General features: G+C 40.7%; 1 protein-coding gene across 2 annotated transcripts in view; it reads right to left on the bottom strand.

Moving 5' to 3' along the window:
- Positions 1–5701: 5701 nt before the first annotated feature.
- The window catches only part of GALNT1 (polypeptide N-acetylgalactosaminyltransferase 1), a 125932-nt gene continuing 109525 nt past the window's right edge, over positions 5702–22108 (bottom strand). For both annotated transcript variants that reach the window (XM_082641538.1, XM_082641537.1), the window contains 3 exons: positions 13432–13530; positions 12815–12949; positions 5702–7669 (listed from right to left, as the gene is read on the bottom strand). In XM_082641538.1, the coding sequence (XP_082497664.1) occupies positions 7523–7669; positions 12815–12949; positions 13432–13530 (381 nt within the window). In that variant the 3' untranslated portion in view covers positions 5702–7522. The remainder of the gene's footprint in view (positions 7670–12814; positions 12950–13431; positions 13531–22108) is intronic.

Genomic DNA, 22108 nt, shown 5'->3' with positions numbered 1-22108 from the left:
CTACTTGTTTAAAAATGTTAAAACACATTCTAAGAGCTCTACATTTTTTACCACCCCCACCTTGTTTCATGTTTTGTGTGGTTTTTTTTTCTTCTTCTTCTTCTATTTTTTGGCTGTGCCATGTGGGATCTTAGTTCCCCAACCAGGGATTGAACCTGCACCCTCTGCAGTGGAAATGCATAGTCTTAACCACTGGACTGCTAGGGAAGTCCCTTGTTTCATGTTTTTGATGTCATATTTTACATTTTCATGCTTAGCCATTAACTGTTTATAGTAGTTGTAGTTAATTTTACAATGTTTTTGCCTTTGTACTAAGATATTTAAGTGGTTGATCCACAGACTTTACTATATATTTGTCTTTACCAGTGGGATTTTTCACTTCCTATAATTTATTTCTTGTTGTAGCTTTTTCTTTTTTACTTAAAGAAGACCCTTTAACACTTCTGTAAGGTCAGTTTAGTATTGATGAACTCTTAGTTTTTACTTGTGTGAGAAGCTCTTTCTTTCTCCTTGAGTTCTAAATGATAACCTTGCCGGGTAGAGTATCCTAGCTTGTAGGTTTTTTCCTTCCAGCACTTTAAATATATCATGCCACTCCCTTCTGGCCTACAAAGTTTCTGCTGAAAAGTCAGCTGATAGCTTTATGGAGCTTCCCTTATATGTGACTCTTTGTTTTTCTCTTGTGGCTTTTAGAATTCTCTTTTAACTTTTGACATTTTAATTATGATATGTCTTGTTGTAGGTGTCTTTGGGTTCATCTTGTTTGGCACTGTTTCTTGTACCTGGATATCTATCTCCTTCTTTAGGTTAGGAAGTTTTCAGCCATCATTTCATCAAATATATTTTCTACCCCTTTTACTTTTTCTTCTCCAGCTGGGACCCCTATAATGCAAATCTTAGTATGCTTGATGTCTTAGAGGTCCCTTAAACTATTCTCAACTTTTAAAATTTGTTTTTCTTTTTGTTGTTCTGATCGAGTAATTTCCGTTATTCTGTCTTCCAGATTGCTCTGAGTTCTTCTGTATCACTTAATCTGCTGTTAATTCCCTCTGTATGTTTTTCATTTCAGTTATTGTATCCATCAGCTCTGACCGGTTCTTTTTATATTTTCTAGTTCCTTATTAAAATTCTTACCGTGTCAATTCTATTCTTTCCCCTAGTTAAGTTAGCATTATTACTATTGCTTTGAACTCTTTCTCAGGTAAATTATTTATCTCTGTTTCATTAGGGTTTTCTCAGGGTTTTTGTCCCTTGATCTTTTGTTTGAAACATATTCCTCTGTAGGCTCATTTTAACTTTCCATGTCTCTATGAAATTAGGTGAAAGTTACCTATCCTGGTCTTGAAGGTGTGTCCTTGTATGGGAGCATTCTATGCAGTCTGAGTGTGCCCAGCAGCTTTGGTGCAGAGCTGGTTCTCAAAAGAGAATGAGCTGCCTCTTTCCCTGGGGTGTTCTGGGAGCCACCTCTTTGGTGGGAGGTAAGAATGGAATTGGAGGGGCTAGACCCAGAGCCAGGTGCAAGCTGGGGCCTTCCTACTCTCAATGGCTATAACTGCTCTATTGGGGCCAGGGCTGGGGCCTAAGGGGATGGAGCTGGAGCTGCAAGGCAGTTGGGTTTCTCCCAGGTGTGTTAGCAGCCTCCACCTTGGTTTGGGACATGGCTGAGGCCTGAGGACTTGGGGCTACACTTCTGTGGTTTCACTTTTTCTCTGGTGTGCACACCTTGGTTAGAGGCTGGGTTGGCAAAGGAGGGCTTGATGCTATGCCACTGAGCTGGCCCAGCCCCCTCCCACATGTATACAAAGCTCCAATGATGCTCCTCTCTGCCCTGGAGCTAGCTTCACTCCCTTCCGAGTCTGCGCAAGGACTGGTGCTCTCGTGATGGTCTCCACCCTGGAGATAGCCTTGCTCCCTCCTGTGTGTGTGCACCAAAGGGCTCGCTGGCAATGGCTGGTCAGAGGCAGGGCCGGGTCTGAGCTGGCTCAGTTCTCTCCAAGTGTGCATACGTTCATTGAAAACTACAGCTTCTGCCTTAGTGGCAAGCAGCACCAGAGCAAGGGGGACTGGAGCAGGAGCCCAGTGCAGGCTCGGGAGTGTGCTAGGGAGGTCCTGGAAAACTGGCCAGAGCCCCAGGCAGTTTTCAATCTGCTGCCTCCACACTGTAATCGGAAGTAAGCAAGTCCATGCATATGTTCTTCAAGAATGGGGTCTCAGTTTCCTATAGCCCTCAGGTAAGCCCCACTGGTTTTCAAACTCACTAAAAGGGCTCATCTTCCTGGTGTCACACCCTTGGGCTGGCGTGCCTAGTAAGTGGCTGGAACCCCTCACTATCCAGGGAGGATCCTTGAGCCTATGATCTCTCCCTCCTCTTCTGTATCCCCAACTAGGGGTGCAGGTCTCCACCAGATTGCTTCTTTTCCCTTCCTACCAGGCTCTGTGTGCATCTTTCTTTACAGCCTTGGTTGTGGAAGAGTTGTTCTGCTAGTCCCCACGCTGACCTCAGTGAATGTCGCTCTATATGTATTTGTAGTTTTGATGTGTTTGTGAGGGGAGGTGAGCTCAGCATCCTCCTATTCCACCGTCTTTGTCTTCAGCAAACTTTTTTTTAACATTCATACCGGGGACTCACTTCCTCTTTTATATAGTGATTTCATAATTTGTGGAGTGTAGGGAATTGGATTTTTTTCAAAAAGACTTGTATTCTAATGATTCCCAGCAAAGGCCATAAATCTACTCACTTTTTCTTCATCTGCAGACCTCATGATTGTGGCATTAAACCCTTGATCTGTGTAAAAGCAGGCCTTATGATTACAGAGGTGGCATCATCCTCATCACTGTTTACACTCGGAAGAGGGGCAGAGTTAGTCAATCACTTTTTGGTTTCCTTCACAAGGTGCCAGACTTCTTTACCTATCCTTAGATGTAACTCCTCTGACTATCCCAGCTTTATGCAGATCTTCAATTCTCCAACTTTGTTCAGGCCTAAGCTCCTATTCCCCGAACTCTGGTTACTATATTTTGTCCTTGGAGAGGAAAGGCTTTCATGTTTAGCAGTTACATTTGTGGCTTAAGTTTATGTATCCTTTTTTCCCCCAGACATTAGGGATTTTCTCTGTTTTCTTCTGAGCTCAGCACCCCACTAGGAAATACGTTTGCTGTAATTTATTCAGCCTCTGGGTGTTCTGTAGCAGTGGAGAAAATCTTGCTATCTTCTGTATTTCCCCCAGTACTTAATGAGGTATAATTCACATACAATAAAATGCATATATCCTAAGTACACAGCTCAAGAAAATTTTAAATAATGTTTATGCATGTTACCATCATCTAAGTCACTTTATAGAATACTCCCATCATTCCAGAAAGTTCTCTCATGCTTGTTTCCACCCTATGCTCACCCAGAAGTAACCACTCTGTATTTGCTTTGCCTGTTCTTGAACTTGATATAAATGTAACATGTCTAGCTTTCTTTGTTCAACATTTTTTAGACTTATCTTTGTTGTTCTATCAGGAATTCACTTTTTAAACTTGCAGACTAATATCCCAGTGTATAAATGTACCATTAGTTTGATAATCCACTAACTTGTTGATGGATATTTGGGTAGTTCCCAGTTTGGAACTATGAGAATATTCTTGCACAAATCTTGCTGTGGGCCCATATACTCGTCTCTCTTCATTGTATCTGTGGAAGTAGAGTCACTGAGTCATGGGGTAGGCATATGTTTACCTTTATGAGGAACTGGCAAGCTGTTTCCCAAGGTGACAATACCAATTGACATGCACCAGTTGCTCCACATTCTCACCATTCAGCAGGCATGCAGTGTGACTTCCTTGTGGTTTCATCTTGCATTCCCTGATGACTGATGTTGGGCACCTTTTCCTGTGCTAATTGCACATTTGGATAGCTTCTGTGAAGTGTGTATTCAAGTCATTGATTTTTATATTGTGCTGCTTTTGAAATGGCTTTTACAAGTTGTTTTTCTGCATATGAATCCTTTGTCATTTACATGTATTGCAAATGTTTTCTCCTTGGTCATGGCTTGCCTTTTCACTTTAATAGTATCTTCTTGATGAAAAGGGTTTAATTTTGGTGAAATTTATCTGTTTTTATCTTTTACGGTTGACATCTTTTGTGTCCTAAAGTACCTGCCTATCCTGAGAGTCATGGAGATACTCTGTTTTCTTCTAGATTTGCTTTGCCCTTCACATTTAGGTCTCTGATCCATTTTGAATAAATGCACATTGCATTAAAGCATCAATGTTTGGTGTTTTCTCATACAGGTATCATTATTCCAGGTCCAACTGAAAACACATTCCATAACAACTTACTGAATTGCTTGGTGTTTCTGTTGAAAAGTCAGTAATTATATATGTGTGGATCTATTTCTGGACTCTCTATTCTATCCATTGATCTATGTCTGTCCTAACTCCAGTACCACACTCAATTTCTGTAGCTTTAAAGCAAGTCATAAAATCGAGTAAAGTCTTCCAACTTTTTTTTTCTTCTTCAAGATTTTCTTGGCTATTTTGGGTCTGCTGCATTTCATATATATTTCCCAATTTCTACAAGAAAGCCTCATATTTTGATTTCATTGGATCTGTAGATCAATTTGTGGGCAATGAGATCTTAACAGTGTGTAGTCTTTCAATTCATGAACATAACGTATCGACTGCAGTGTTCTACAGTTTCTCTCAGCAATGTTTTGTAGTTTTCCGGGTAGAAGTCTTGCACCTCTCGTTACCTTACTTTTGAGGTATTTGACTTCTTTGATGATAAATTATATATTTAAAATTTAATTCTCAATTGTTTGTTGCTAGTGTATAGACAGTACAACTGAGTTTTGCCTCATATCCTGCAAAATTGTCAGTTCTGGTAGATTTATCAAGCAAACACTTCAAGAAATCAGAGAATAGGAGCAGTGTCATATAATTGGAAACATCTGATTTTCCGAACAGTAAAAAGTGATTCACTCTTTGTATACCTCTTTTTACAGTTATCACCTCAGAAATACTACCTTCTTTCCGATTTCCTTCTCCTTTGCAGAATATGTAATTCTGGAGTTAAATTTGTTCTTGGTATAGTTCTTAAAAAACGGAGACAGCACCAAATCTTTACAGAGGAACCTTTGTTTTTCAGCTGAATGTAGAATACGGAAATGAGGACATGACCTACATGCTGCCTTTTATTTGCAGAATGGTGAACAAAGTACTATTTTTCAAGATCCCAATTAGAACAGAAAGACATATTAAAATGGGTTGGGATTGAAGTAGGGTGAATAGATTGGTGAGATTCAAATTGTCCTTAACTGTCACATTTACAAATGATTCACTAGTCAAGTAATAATCCCATCTTTTCATCCTTTGCTTTTTCATTCATTCCTTCCCAATTTAATTTTTAACAGTGTTTAGCACACTGCCTAATCTACAAAGAGCTATAAAGAACAGGGATCTATTTTAACTTCAAATAAAACCTATGTAAAGCAAAACTATTCAGGAATATTTTATATTTTCAAAGTACTTAGGAATTCTTTAATTAGAAAAATAAAGGCAATGGGATTATCTATCGGATTCTAAAAGTACCCATGAATTAAATCACTCACATCCCCCTCTTAAAAAACACAACAAAACCTTAAATCACATTGCTGTTAAGTTTTCTTACAGTAAGAAGTAAGACCAACCTACACTAAAGTACAAAAACCTGAAATTCTGAGCATGAAAATAATTTATTGATTAGACATCTGGTTTATTCAAGCATAAGGCCTACCAAAGAGAGAATTAACACAGCTCATGGAATAGGAAAAACCCCCATCCAGCACCTCCTTTGTCTCACTGGGGAGAAAATTTATGCATTCTGTACTACAGCCTCATCTTAAAGCATCCACATGTGCTTGATACTAACTTGAATAGGATATGAGAAACCTTCTGTACACGCAACTTGGCAAGCATCATTATTAGTGATGCAACAACTTTCAGAAACGTTTTAGGCACAAGAAACAGCACTGCCTGCAGTGAGAGCCTTTGACAAAGAAAATATCATTAAATATAATCTTACAAATAGGAAGAAAAATATATGCACTTTTGCCAATGGACTGCTTCATGTATCAGGAAAAATGTCACAATCAGATTTTCTTTCGATGATTAAAACAATTTGATACTCAACTTTAATCAATACTCAGGTTATCTTGTATTAAAAATCAGAAAAATAAAACAGATTTAACCTAAATGGAATTTAGGGAAGAAATGCAGGACTAAAATAATATGGAATAGCAGCTGCACTTCTTCAGCTAACTCATTAAAAAATGCCAATTAAACATTTTCAGTCAAATTTTATTAAAAAAAAAAGCAGCAGATCAACATTACAATTCAAGAACCTAATCTAAATATGCACTTGACAATGAAGCACATGAGTATGGAGTGAAAAAAGTTTTTTCCAAAAAACCATCAAACGTATCATCTCCAAATAATACCCAAATAATAAATCACTTCTGCAGGCCGTCTATTGAGTGGAATCATAAACAAAGAACAGAAGATTTATTGCTGTGAAAACAAATCTGTAGTACAGTAGTATGAATCTTGGGTATTAAACATAATCAGTTGAATCAAGTTAGGAAGTTGAAAATCTAATAAGAAATTTGTGTGTGAGAGAAAGTCTATAAGCCAGTTGACCCAAGAGCAACTGAGATATCAAACTTGTTCAGTGAAACCAGACATTATTTTAAATCTCCATTTTTTGAAGGCAATTAAAAATTACAATTCCAACAGCCCACAAACCAAATAATAAAAACAACTGTAGAAAGCAATTAAAACTACGTTCAAGGAGCCACTTTTTCAGCTCAATTTCAGCACCCCAAGGAAAAAAAAAGCATCCATGACTATCACAGATGAAAACAGAATGAATGTCATTGGAATCAGTTATTTTCCCCCACTGAGGTATAAAATCTATATAGAAATTTGATACCATACTATAACAAATTGTACTTCTCATAGTTCTGTTTTAATCTCCTTTAAACCCTGTTTAATATAGTTTTTTAAATTGTTGTAAAAATGTTTTCATGATTCTGAATCTGGTTCCAGTTCTTTTTCATTTATTTTTATATCAATATTTAATATACTGGCTACCAGTTCTAATCAGAAAAAAAATCTTGGACATCTCTTCATTATAACAGCACATTCAGCAGAAATTACTGATGTGCAAGCAAACCATAAAAGGTGCAGCTCTCTGGAAAGCACATTTCGTAGATTGTTTCAGTCTGAATATTCTTTACAATGATTCTTGATGAAAGACTCTTTTAATCTTGTAAACATCAGTGTGCACAATCTCGCTACTACGTAGTTTCACGTCCTTGGACAGGAAGGCCGGTTCACAGCTAGTGAAAGAGAGAGCAGTTTAAGTTTTAATGGCTGATAAACCTTACATCCTGCAGGAGGAAAGCACTTCCTTTTTTGCTACTTAAGAATGTGGCAGAAATGTATGCTGAGGTAGCCCAGTCAATCCTTATTTTTTTCTTTTTTTGTAAATTTGGTCTCAGAATATTTCTGGAAGGGTTACATTTCGAAGAAGCCACTGCTGGGACCGGCTTCCACTGCAGTCTCTAATGCTGGGCACCTGGCTGTCCTCTTCTGTGGCTTTATCCAGGCACTGATTACTGTTCACATGCTGCAGGGTTAATTTCTGAAAATGACGGGAAAGAAGTCTTAATATGAAAGTGGAAAACAAAACCAAACCACCTCAACCATTTTTTGTGATTATGAAATTCCTCTGTAGAAAAAGGTTTTGTTTTTGAAATATAAATTATTTAAGACAATGGAGAAATGTATCCGTGTAGAGACAGCATTAAGAGCTATGTTGGGGGAGAAAGGCACTGGGGGTACAGTGCATTCTGCTGGATTTGCAGTCAGATGACCTCAATTCTAAGTCCCAATTCTGCCATAAGCTCTGTAATACTGTGAGAAATTTTACTTTTTTGTGCTTCAGTTTCCTAAAAAAGTGATCAGATTAGTGATTCCTAATTTAGGATCCTCAACCTAATTTCAAAAAGCTATCTCAAAACTGCTTCATTTTCCCATGATAAGGCTGTTCAAATTAATTCTGTGATTCCAAGCTTCAAGTTCTTAGAAACTCAGGTCTTTTTGAAGACTCGAAATCATAAGATTTATAAAACAGTCCTTAATAAGTGGCTGTTAGATGTGGCTATATACCTTCCTCTCTACTTGTCTGCATTCCAGACTTGACGCTGTCATGTTGATTTTTAGGATAATTTCAAAAGAACATGACAGATGAGAGTTAACAGACACATACTGACCATACTAATGAATCTGATACCAAGCCCTGGTCAGGTGAAGAACTCCAAAGCAGCTATGTAGGAATTTGCATTAAGCATTATCCTAATAAGTATGTAACTATAAGGAAATATGTTTATTAACACATTTTTACTCACGGCTCTATTTTAATGTAATTCTTTTATCTCATTTAATTTTCATAAGGAACCTTTCATTTTCATAAGGCCTCTTTTGTACCTATTTGAACTTCAAACAAAGCAAAACCTAATGACTGTATGCAATACAGCTACTTTAGCTTTCAGGTACTTCTGTGTTATGGTCCATGTGAATGTGTCCATGTGAATGTGTCCATGTGAATGTCCATGACATTCGCAGATGTCACAGTTTACTCTCAACACTGACTTCAGTAATATCGAAGGGTCAGTGTTAGATACTTTACTTTAGTTCCAAAAAATGCATAACAAGAAGACCGGGAAGGGCTTCCCTGGTGGTGCAGTGGTTAAGAATCTGCCTGCCAATGCAGGAGACACGGGTTCGAGTCCTGGTCTGGTAAGATCCCACATGCTGCAGAGCAGCTAAGCCCATGCGCCACAACTACTGAGCCTGCGCTCTAGAGCCCATGCTCTGCAACAAGAGAAGCCATGGCAATGAGAAGCCTGCGCACCGCAACGAAGAGTAGCCCCCGCTCTCCGCAACTAGAGAAAGCCTGCGCAAAGACCCAACGCAGCCATACATGCATACATACATACATAAAAAGACCGGGAAAAGTCAGCATGGCTGGGGCTGTTTTTACTTTTATGCAGATGCTGTGTAGTTTGTTTTGAGAGGATGCACTTTGCAGTCAGACATTTCTGTAGTGAACCCCAGATTTGTCACATGTCAACAATATGCCCCTGAGCAGAAACCTCTCTCAGCCCCAGGTTCCTCATCTATAAAATGGGGACAAGAATACTTCTAGAGTTGTGCGGAAACGTTAAGATAATGAACAGAAAGTGCCGCCCAGCTCAGAGGCACTACAACATCCTGAGCAGCCACGGACAGAGAGCCGAAGCACACAGCTTGCTGCTAAGGCCTTTGGTCATTTGTAAGACAAAAACAAAGCACTTTAAAAAGAACCTCCCAAACATTCCAGAAGGCCCTTCAAAGCTTCTCTGAGTGGCCACCTTCATCAGGCCCACTGTATTAATAAAAATAAAAAAACACAACAAAAAACTTAGTTGGGAAATTGGTCTTTATCACCCTAATTTTTAAAAATGTCTCATTATTTCACTTATTGAGAACCATTAAAATAAACTTGTAACAAAGACAGAGGTTACTGATACATGCTGGGTATTTAACTGCTCAAAATTAAGACAGAATCCTTATAATTTCAGGAAGCTAACGTCCCTTCAGAAGACCAGGACTCTGGTGAAGAGCCCTGTTCCAGACACAGCTCTCTGGCTGCTGACAGCTGGGGCAGAGTTCTGTGGCTCGTGACTCTGTGGGGACTGTGGTCACCGTACTCAGCAGAGGATCCATCAGCACGGACTAGTTTCCACACAGAAAGAGTGTAACTAAGGCAACAGGCTGATTGTAACCTCTGAAAGGAGGATGAAAGCTATAGTTATCATTGCATAAAGTCCAACTGCAACCTAGAATAATTTGCTGCCCTCTACCCCTAATCCCTAGATGTAACTATGTCAAAATTTACATTTTCATTCCAGAAAGGACAGCTACAAGTAGTCAAAGCAAAAGAGCCTGGTGTTGTAAACTCTCTGCAATATATACTATAAACAAGACAAAGATATAATATACAAATTTAATAGAAGATAGTATGGTATTGTGCAAAGAATCCTGGATTAAGAATCCCAGGTCTGTCTGAGATCTGGTAACACCATTTACCTGCTCTGTGACCTTGGGCAATTAACTTCCATTCTGGGCTTCAATGTCTACATGTATTAAAAACAAGGTCCTGAATTTTATTTCTAGGGTTCCTTTGAAATCTAAGATTTCATGACTTTAGGTTTAGATTATACATCACTGACATAAGTGTTATTCTTCCAGACTGCAGTTTTCAACTGATGGAGGCAGGACAACTCTGATGGGCCGTCCGGAGCTCCCTGTGCAGTCAGCTCAGACTGTGGGACCCACATCGCAGCTTGACTCTTCCCTCTGCCAATTCTTCTGTCTCCCTTTTCACAGGTGTTGATCTGAAGGATGCTCCCTAATAAACATCCTGAACACTAAGCTTGACCCTGGAGTGGAGTCTGCTTCTGGGAGAACCCAGCCTGCAATACTAGAATTTAATCTCAGGGAAGACACCTTGCAGAGTGCTCCAGGGGTTTTAAAACTTTACACTCATAACTGGTTCTTTCAAAATATCCTAAATCACTTCTAGCTCCCTTTTGAATAACTGTTGTGGTAGACTGTATATCTTATACACAGTCTGCCAATGGCCATTCCCACTCCCTGTCTCCTGGCCACATCACACCATAAAGACTGGAAATGCAAATGCCTGCTTTCCCAGCCTCCCCTTACAGCTGGGGGGATCACTATGAGATGAAGTTCTGGCCCATGGGGCACAGCAGAGCCTGCTGCGGGGGATCCAGGAAAAGCTCTGGCTTTCCTGATAAAGAGCAATTCAAGCAGTAGTGCAACATTCCTCTTCCCTTCTTCCTGTCTTGAGTTGGGCGTGGCGGTGAGCACTGTAGCAGCCTTCTAGAGGCCACAAGAAAAAGCCAAGAATATTGCCGCAATGTTATCCCTGACATCACTGTATCACTGAATCCATGCCAGAAGCCACTTACATCCAGACTTAAGAAAAAAATAAACCACTATTTGTTCATTCTACTATAAATAGGTTTATATTACCTAATTAAATATGCCATCATTTTTCAATGAACATATACAATTGGGAGGCTTTTTAATTTTCAAAATATTTTGGCTTCGCAATGACTGTGGGGTGCCACTGGCATTTACTGTCTGGACTCAGAGATGCCATATATCCTGCAGGACCTGGGGCAGCTACACCCAAAATGGCAATAGCATGCACCATGGAAAACCCTGCAACAGAATATTCAGGCCACTTCCAATAGTCATATTAACTGAGCTACTGTACTCTCTCTCTCTCTCTCACTCACACACACACACACACACACACACACACACACACTTTTTTTAAACTACAGTTTGATACTGTGAAGGGAGACCCAGGATTTATAAAACATGGTCTTTGCCCTCCAGGATCTAAGTATCTAATAGTGGAGAAAAAGACTGGTAGATAAATAACTACAAAGAAGCACAGAATTACAGGGGTCAGAGACAATTGTAATTAAGACAGAGAGAGCTAATTTCTGGCTGGGATCCATGGAAGTGATGTCAATTCTGGGCTCTCAGGAACAGGCAGGATTTGTTAGGCAGATGGAACTGTATGATCTTAAATGTAAAGTGGGAAAGTAAAGGATACGTTCAGGGAATAGCTGGTCGAAGATGAAAAGTAGACCAGGGTTTGTATGTGATGCAGTATACGGAGAAAAGACAGGCAAAGTCACAACATGGTTTGGACATCTCCCTTGAGGGGGTAGAATGAAGCAGCAGAGTGAGCCAAGCAGACAAAAGAAGTAGAGAAAAAGCAAAGAGAAGAAACTAAACAGTGGTGCATCTAAAGCCAATGGATAAGAGGATTTTAAAAGATCATCTGCTTAGCAATAACTTCTACAGAGAAGTTAAGAAAGAGACGAGAATGTCCCGGCTTTGCATCCAGGGGCTGTTTCTATATAGTGTCAGACCAAGGCAGGAGCCAGGTTGAAGAACCAGAGGCACAAGTGCCAGCCACTCACTCGCCATCATACAGCACAGGAGAAAGGTAGGATGGTATGTAGAAAATAAAATAGGAACAAAAGTCTGTCCCAACATGAAGAAGAAAACCAGTGCTTGTAAGCGGAAGAAAAAGAACCAGAGAAAGATATATTGAAGATGCTGGTGCTGGTTCCAGAAACATAGAGCAAAAAAGCGTCAGTTGGGAGGTTAGCCAGGTATGAGGAAAGGAAGAGAGGCTTACTGGAGATGCTTTGATTGCTTCTAAGTACCTCTATTTGAGTACAACATATAGCAGGTGGGGAGAGGGAGTGGCTCCAGAGGAAAGCAAAGACAAATAGTTTTATTATATATGTCACTGAAAAATCATTGAGCCAGAGAATTTCATTAATTAAATCTCACCTTTTACCTCAATGTTTAATTCGGTAATTTAAAAAGCCTACTTACTGTTCCATTTCTACCACAGTGGCTGGCAAAGCTTAAGGACATACAGAGGGAAGAGTGATTACATAGGAACAACAAGGACCCAGGGACTGGAGGCAATACTAATTTAATTACTGGAGAGATTAAAACATGTTTATTTTACTTATATTACTTTTCCTATCTGTCAATTCTTGGAGTATAAGAACAATATGATCCATATGCAGATTCCACAAGAATTCACTCTTTTAGATATAAAGTATTTTATACAATACACCCAATGACACCCAATTTTATTCCTATATTCAACTGGATAACTTACCACGGGATCATACTCCCAAAGTTGGTTGCCTTTTAGGTGGTGGCATTTGAGCATTGTGACTGGGCCATTAAGTTTGGAGACATCCAAGCAAAGGTCATCTGTTCTAATTTCTTTGTTGGCAGTGTAAGAGAAAACCTGAAAAACAAAATGCACACATATAAGCTTTAACAGCAAAATAAATTAGCGTTTTATATGCCCAAGAATCTGGCAGGGAAAAAGACAAGTATTTCAAGATACATGCTTTTTGAACTTTATTAGTGTAATGGAGAATAAATGACTCAGAAAAGACACCACTATTTTTGCAGAGAAGAAAAAAAAATGATCTTAAGTTCTCTGTATATACTGAGTGTACTGTCAAGGGTTGTCATCTGTTTGACTAAAAAGGGCAGAATAAATCTTATTACAACAATGTAAACACAGTTCTCAGAAAGGGCCTTTTACAAATGTTTCATTTAAAAAATAATCATTAGATTGAAGGCTCTATTCTCCTAAAGGTCTTTATTATTTTCTCTTTAAAGGTAAGAAAATATTTCCTGAATGATGTCATGAAATAAAAAAGGAAGAATATGAAAACAAATCCAAAAATTACCCCTTTAAAGCTTTACTAAAATACTCACCTGATTACCTCCCATACCGTGACAGTTAAAAATTCCAACTTTTTCATTCTCTTTTCTAGCCATGTTATCTAGACACTGATTTGTTTCCACATTTCGTATCTAGGGGGACAATGAATAATGAAAATATCATGAGTTAGGTTAACTAGACAGACACATACATATCTAACACACACATTAAAATCGATCTAAACTTCCCACTACATCTCTAATTCCTGAGGTAAGGGCTGTGAGTTGGGAGGGAAAAAAAAATCACTGTCTGGCTATCTAAGATTCTGTGATCTAGAAAGGTCTTACTATTTATATAAGTAATTTTTGTGTTTCATGGAGAAATCCTTTAAGTTCTTCTTTCTTTCATCCCAAACTGTTCTTCTATGATTTGTATTTAACTCAGTAAGTTCTGGTTTGCCTAATAATTTAAAGCAACTTAACAACTCCCTGTGGACACTATTTGCCACCAAGATAAGGGGGCATTACTATTGATAACTACTTTGATGACTTCTTAGGAGGCTCAAGGTGGGTATTTTCTAAGCAAAGAACCTGGAACTTGGCTTAACTGGAAAGCCTACGCATGGTGTGTAGTGTAAACACCATTCTTCCATTAGGTACTTGTCAGTTATATTAAAAAGTTGAAACAGTCATCAGAATTAGGAAGAATATTTTAAGCACTGATATATTTTTTTCCTCTGAACCACTACAGTTTAAAAGCATATGGCAAATTAATAGATATTTGTAAAGTCCTAAATCTATTGTCATGGGTGGTACTGTCAGCAGGTAAGCCGGAAGGGAGAAGTGGGACAAACTATATCTGTCATGTCATGTAGATAGAAAAGGAGTAATTGTGTGTGATAGATAAACTGGGGGGAAAGTTAAAACCACAAATAACCCATTTATTTTTATAAACATGTATAGTCTACATATTATTCCACTATTTTAATAAGGCACTAACAAGTCCAGATGCATTTTTTTCTTATAAAGATACAACAGCATAAGTATGAATAACTGTATTATTCCCAGGGGATCAGAATAAGAACTGGGGCTTTGGCAAAAGAGAGGCCTGGGTTTAAGTCCAAATGATCCAAACCCTCTGAGGACAATTTCCTAAGAGAGACTAGTCAGCTCTATGTTGAGGTTGGGTAAGACAGTGCATCCACATACCTACTTTGGAGTCTCGCATGTAGTGGACTCAGAAATAGTAATAATCTGTGCTGCCACCTTATCGCTAGTCAACTCCATCTGGCTATTCTATCAAAACCTCAAACTCAGTTCACGCAAAAACAGGATTTTCCAACTCCTTAATGCTAACACTTCTTCACCCGAACATTTTAACATACCCCTGCCACTCCACCCCTGACCCTGAGGATTGCTATCTAAAACAAACCTCCATCATCATTCCTCCATATATTCCCCTCTTCCCCTGCTACCCCTAGTTTTATTAATAATCCCACAAGTTGTCAAATTATTCAAGCTGGAAATCCCAAGGCCTTTTTTTCCTGGGTGTAACATATCACATCAGTATCCAGGAATTCTTTTATCACATAATGCACATCATCTTTTTATCCATTATTTTAAAGTAGAAACCTATTACCTCATAAATAGATTTTTAAAAAGGTTTTATAGTTAGATACAATTTTACATAAAACCCATCTTTCTGCACCTCAATGGATAATCAATTAATACTTGATGATCATGGCTATCTTACTTGACAAAAAATTTAGTTCGAATTTTGACAAGGTATCTCATATATTCATATAAAACAATTATTTCCTTATACTTTTGAAAAAGTTACAAACTCCCCAGTCCTTTGTTTTCCTCAATTTTTTTCTTTCAAATATAGATGTAGAGGTTTCTGAAGAAAGGTGATAAATGTCACAGAAATGATTAGGGAAGAACCAACATTATTGTCAGCTTCTCCCTCTCACATGGAATGGTTTTTTGTGGTTAATTATCTTTTATCAAACTTAATAAAAATTAAAAAAAAAAAATTCTCGGGCTTCCCTGGTGGCGCAGTGGTTGAGTCTGCCTGCCAGTGCAGGGGACGCGGGTTCGTGCCCCAGTCCGGGAAGATCCCACATGCTGCGGAGCAGCTGGGCCCGTGAGCCATGGTCGCTGAGCCTGCGCGTCCGGAGACTGTGCTCCGCAACGGGAGAGGCCACAACAGTGAGAGGTCCGCGTACCGCAAAAAAAAATAAAAATAAAAAAATAAAATTCTTCCCAAAGGTAACTGGACTTCCTATCACTCAGTAACTATCTTATAATAAATCAACCTTGGCTATTCTGTTTCCATAACTGATGTTGCTAAAAATTACAGCAAATAAATTACACTTACTCTGCACTAGGCATTGTTGTATGAGTTTTACCTGTAACAGCTTATACCACCCTTACACCATTCCTATGAACAATTCTGGATTGTTTTCTGACATAAGAGATCTGAGCCTCCAACCCTTGAGGACACTACTGACAACTAGATGTTAAAAGTAGAGTTCTCCAAGGACTGGAAACCATTACTTCCCAACAACTGTTTTGGTGACAATGAACTTTGATCAGCAAGATGTGGCCCAGCTGAGACGGGTGGTCAGAGAGTGGGTGGGCCTCCGCTGGGGCCTGATGGCACTTCTGCAAAGTGCAGGGGAGGGATGGAGAGAAGCCCCGCACACTCGGTGAAGAAGGAACTTCTGTAGAAGGGGAGCTGTGATGTTTGGTCCCTGGGCAGAGAGGATTCTGTCTGGCTCAACGCATAAAGTGGCATCTTTGAGCTGCTCTCCAGGCTGGTTTTTCCACGTTAGATTACTAGAGAAGACAGTTTTCAGGGAATATCCTCCTCCTTTGTAGTAATACATGTGGGCTACCTCACCTACAGAGTGTGTGAGATGATTTTTGAAGGACATGAAAAACCAGGATGACTAGGGGTGAGTTTTGGGAACAATTCTGTTCTTTATGATGTCAGGAGGCAGTAGATCATTTAATAGGTTTGTTTGGTGGGAGTTAACTTTGAAGAGTCTTTGGGGAAGGGAAAAATTAGGAACATTTAAAAAAAAAGTTGACTCAAATGTTCAAAATGGTAAATTCTATACAGCTTTAAGGCTATGTAACCAATTACCGGCTTTCTAGTGAACTATGGAAGGTAGGAATGGTGGTGATAATACTTGTTTCAATGTTCATATTGGAATGGAAATAGGTACCAGACTTGGTTACTCAAAATCTGACACTTAAAAAAAGTCATAACAATATCTGAACGATGCAGTCAGGGAAAAATAGCCTCACTTTCAAGGTGTCTGGAGACAGATGGGTAGGCATGAGAGCTTAGGGTGGGGGGACACACTGAGCTGGGCCTCACGCCCGGCTCCACCTGCCATGCGACCTTGGCAGGTCAGTACTCTAAGACAGTGATTCCCAAAACCATGATTTGAACAACTGAATAAACTTTTTTTCAGTATCTGCCACTGAAAAAATGATTTTGTGATCAAGTATGTTTGGGAAACACCAGATTAACAAATTTGAATAGGTTTTCTTTACTGAAGGACTTCTCAAAGCCTTTTAACATACTAAGACTCTTGGTAGGGGTGGGGACTGATAGTACAGAAGGATATATGCTGCTTTTTATAAAGCAGCATTTCCCAAACATTTTTGGCCATAAAATCCACCCCTCCTCCCCTATCCCTTGCCTTTCAAACAGGCACCTTGAGAGATATCAGACACCAGCATTCTTTAGAACACAGTAAGTGGGAAATGTTGCTGTACAAACCTCATTTTCTCATCTGTAAAACAGGGATAACACTCTCTCTCACATTTGCTGAGATCCCTCAGCGAGGTAACACATACAGAGGCCCAGCAGAAACCGACACCTAGTAGGCCCACAATAGCTGTTGGTTCTCCTTAACTCAGGTGTACAACAGCTGTCACTAAAATATTATTTTCAACCTTATGAGTTGATGATTGTGAATGCACTCATTCCTGGGAAACCAGGCAAGAAATTAGAGCCTAAGTTTCTTGGTTTCTGCTATAGTCTCCTCCAGAATCCTGGCACCTTCACTAAGGTAGACAATGTAAGCAGTTAAAGGATTCTTGGAATCTACTATTACGGAGTCTAGATTTACATTTTCACTCTCTGCCATGAGGGTAATACTGGTTAGATACGAGAAAGGGTATGAGTGTTAGTGGTTAAGAGCACAAGCTCTGGGGCTTCCCTGGTGGTGCAGTGGTTGAGAGTCCGCCTGCCGATGCAGGGGACACGGGTTCGTGCCCCGGTCCGGGAAGATCCCACATGCCGCGGAGTGGCTGGGCCCGTGAGCCATGGCCGCTGAGCCTGTGCGTCCGGAGCCTGTGCTCCGCAACGGGAGAGGCCACAACAGTGAGAGGCCCGCGTACCACAAAAAAAAAAAAAAAAAAAAAAAAAGAGCACAAGCTCTCAAGCCAGACTGCCTGTGTTCAAGTCCTGTCTCTTCCATTTTGTGGTTGTGACCTGAGCCATGTTGCTTAAACCATTTATTTGTGCCTTAATTTACTTACCCGTGAAGTGGGGGAAAATAGCACCTATCTCAGAGTGTTGGGAAATGAGTTAATATTTGTAAAGCATCAGACTGGTGCTTGACATAAAGTTCAGGCTCAGTAAATTTCAGGGTGGAAAAGTAAATGGTCAGTCCATAAGCCTGGCTAAACTGTAAGAGTCTGGATTATTTGCTTTCTGTGTCTGCTGTTTAGACAATTCACCTCTTGGATTAACAACAATTAGATAACACAATGAAATACATTTATTCAGTTCCAGGTCCCTACAGAAGCTATGAGAGCCAGACTTTGTGAAGCCAGACCTGCTAAATGTACACATTCCGATTTCCCTTTCTGCTCTAAAATCCTATGACTTTAGGTTTCCCTGGGCCCTTGTAACATGACAAGAGGTACCTGATAGGCTAAATTCCAGTCCTAGCAAAGGAAGGCTCACAGAGGTGGAGCTATGATCACAAGCACAAGCTCCCTAGCTGCACTTTGGCTGGTGCTCGAGAACAACCCCAGTCCCAAAATCAGAGCTTCGATCTGATAGTGTGGCCTAGTATTAAGGACATAAATGCTTAAGACCAGCTGCTTAGTTACTAAGGTAATAACAAGCAGGCCACAGAGGGTAAAATCTGTTCCTTATACAGAAAGCCGGCTGGCAAGAGGCAGGTAAAAGGCAAGCTTGCCTAGGCAATCATCCACTGTGTGTTAGACAAGTGGCCCTTTGTATACACACCTATATTCTGACCTAGCTAACAATGCGCAAGTGTTGTCCAAAATTGGGTCAGTCCTAAAAAAAAAAAAAAAAAAAAAAAAAAGCTCCTCATTCTTTACTCTGAAGGCAAGCAACCACTATCAGTCTTCCCATGGCATCACCCACGCTGGGCCTTTCTTGACTGGAATGAGGCTCCAGCAAAGGGAATGGATACTCACTTATGAGACAAGGAACTCCGCATACCCTAGCTTGTTTGAGGTGACTTCCTTAAACCACAACAAAGTTCAGAGGCAGGGAGCTCAGGTCAACCGTGAAGTAGCCTCAGGAACTACCAAGGACAAACAAGGAGTCTGTGCTCGCTCTGGCACTGGAGACACTGCAACCAGGCCGATCAGTTTCTAACTCACCACCGCGCAGCTCCCCGCTGTGATCTAGCTGCTCTACCGCATCCTACTTTTCCACGTTACATCTCCTCCTCTTTCCCCCATCACCAACACCCCCTCTTCACTCTCAGCCAACGATCTTGTGTTCAGCTGAAGAAACAAAGCTCACCAGAAGTCCCTCACTCTCCCACCTCAAACTACCAGCCTCCAGCTCTCAACCCACAATTCGCCTGACTTGGCCCCGGCACCCCGCCCCGTTCCTTCCAGCTGCGTGGATGAACTGCCCCCCCTCCAGCCTCTACCTCCACTGTGCACCACAGCCCATTCCCCCACCTACTAAACGTGACCCCTGGACTCCTGCAAGCAGTGGCTCTTTTCTATCTTCACATTTTCTCTTTTGTGTCCTTGGCGTCAATCAGCACAGTTTCATCTTAGCAAAAATAAACAGAAAAACCCTTCTTTAACCCCATTTACCCCTCCAGCTACCACTCACTTCTCTGTTCAGCTTTACAGCAAAATTTCTTATCCACACTCATGATCTCCACTTCCTCTTCTCCTGATCTCCTGTGAAGCCATCAGAGATTCTTGTCCCTACCAATCTCCACCGGAACCCACTTGACACAATGAGATGGAGCCTCCTGACGATGTCTCCCTCACCAATCCAACGGCCAGTTCTCAGGACTTGTCTCCCTCCTTTCTCTACAGTGTTCCATACGATGGATCACTTCCCTCTTTCTTGAAGCAAGTCTTTCACTTACTAGGGCATCACTCTCTTGGTTCTCTTCCTATTTCAGAAATAGTAACTTTTTTTTTTTTTGGCCATGGCACGTGGTTTGTGGGACCTTAGTTCCCTGACCAGGGATGGAACCCATGCCCCCTGCAGTGGAAGCGCAGAGTCCTAACCACTGGACTGCCAGGGAATTCCCTCTCTTCCTATTTCAATGCTCTCTCCTTCTCAATCTTTTTGGCTGATTCCCTCTCACCTTCATAATTTCTAAATTGTGGAGTTTTTTATGGCTTGGTCCTCATTCCTCTTGTCCATCTACAATACATTCACTCCCCTGCAAGGTGCTCTCATGAAGTTTTGTGGTTTTAAAAACTACCTATATACTGCCAACCCCTAACTTTAGATCTCCATCCCAAACTTTTGTCCAAGCTGCAGGTTTTTTAATGCAAATATCTATCCATTATCTTTACCTGGATCAAATGTAACATGTCCCAGACTGCACTGCTGAGCGCCTTCTGCACCTGCTCTACAGGCCTTCCCATCTCAGTAAGGCCAACTTCACTGCCCCAGAGTCTCAGTCAAAATCTTAATATAATCCTTGGCTATTCTTTTCCTTTCCCCAATACATCAGTTCTACTCTTGTTCCCACAGAGTTCTTTCTGACATAGCAGACAATCTGATCCTTTTCAGTGACATCTCTCCCTGCAACTTCCCACCTCAGAACAAAACCCAAAGTCCTTACTATGGCCTACAAGCTCTATGTGATTTGGCCCTCACTACGTCTTGACCTTATCTTCTTCTGCTCTCCCCCTGTCCACTATACCCAGACAACTGGCCTCTCTGCTGCTTCTGGAATGTGCCAAAGTACATTCCTGTCTTAGGGCCTTTGCACTTGTTTTCCTCGTGCCTGGAACACTCTTAACCCAGAAATTCATCTGACTTGCTCCTTCACTTCCTTCAGATCTCTGCTCAAAAATCACCTTACAAGAGAGGATTTTTTCAACTACTCCACATAAAAGAGCACCACCACTCCCGCCCACAAGTCATTCTATCCCCTTTGTCCTTACCACCACCTGACACCATGAATATTCAAAAAAAAAAAATCTGTCTTCCTCCAGAGACTGTAAGATCCACAAGAGCAGAGACTTTATTTTATTCACTGTATTCCCAGTACTTAAAATAGTATCTATCAAATAGTAGGTATGCAAATATTTGTTGAATGAATGAAAGGAAGGAAGAAGTGACAAGCTCCTGCAGATCGGGGGGCGGGGGGTCGACTTTTCCTGAGTGTCAGGAAGATTCAGTCCTGGGGTGGGACCTGGATGTGGCCCTGTCCACACAAATCATCATTCCCTGTTGTGACCTACAAAGAAAATTTTGCCCTGATATCAATTCCTGTCACAGAAGTGTTGGGTTTTTCTTTTTTTCTATTTGGATTCACATGCTTTCAAAAAGTCAATTTTATAATTTAAAGGTTTATAAAGATTTGCAATGAACTGCAGACAGACCCAGTAAAAACAAAATTTCTTTACTAAGCAATGCACTTTCATACAGTATTTCCTAAGCTATTAAAAAATGTTGGCCATAAGTAGCTAAACTGATTTATAAACCACTTCTGGGTTGTAATCAGAAAATTGAAAATCACTGCCTTGACCTAATAAAAAGAGGGACCTTGGGGAATTAGAAGATTATTAAGAAAGGAGAACCACAATCTTTATGGCCCCCTGGCTTGGGGTATTGCACTGTAGTAAAGAAGAGGAATAACACTTTCTCAGTAGTAACACATAGTAGCCCAATACTTCTGCTCCAATAAGTAGAGGGAAAAACAGCTAAATTGCAGAAATCCTATTTTTGAGTCTATTAGAGAGCAATGGAAGCAATTAGGGTGAGGTGAACTATAATCCCAGAAAGGGAAGAGCCCTCCCTGGGTGAGTTGACAAGCACCAGATGTCTTCCTCTGTAAGGACATTTGCTGATGGTGCAGGCTGAGGACAGGGTGTGGTCCAAAAGGGCCTTTTCCTCAAGGAAAGAGCACAGTGATGTTGGTTATGTGAAGGCTAGCATGACAAAATAAAAATCAGAGGAGCCGGGCTTCCCTGGTGGCGCAGTGGTTGAGAGTCCGCCTGCCGATGCAGGGGACATGGGTTCGTGCCCCGGTCTGGGAAGATCCCACATGCTGTGGAGCGGCTGGGCCCGTGAGCCATGGCACGTCATGGCTCATGCGCATGAGCATGCACGTCCGGAGCCTGTGCTCTGCAACGGGAGAGGCCACAACAGTGAGAGGCCCGCGTACCAAAAAAAAAAAAAAAAAAAAAAAAAAAAATCAGAGGAGCCCCAAATACAAGGCCATTCTCCCCATGGGAC

This window comes from Mesoplodon mirus, assembly GCF_964341445.2.
Source record: "Mesoplodon mirus genome assembly, chromosome: 13".
NCBI lineage: Eukaryota > Metazoa > Chordata > Mammalia > Artiodactyla > Ziphiidae > Mesoplodon > Mesoplodon mirus.
This window is presented reverse-complemented; position numbering and strand designations above follow the sequence as displayed.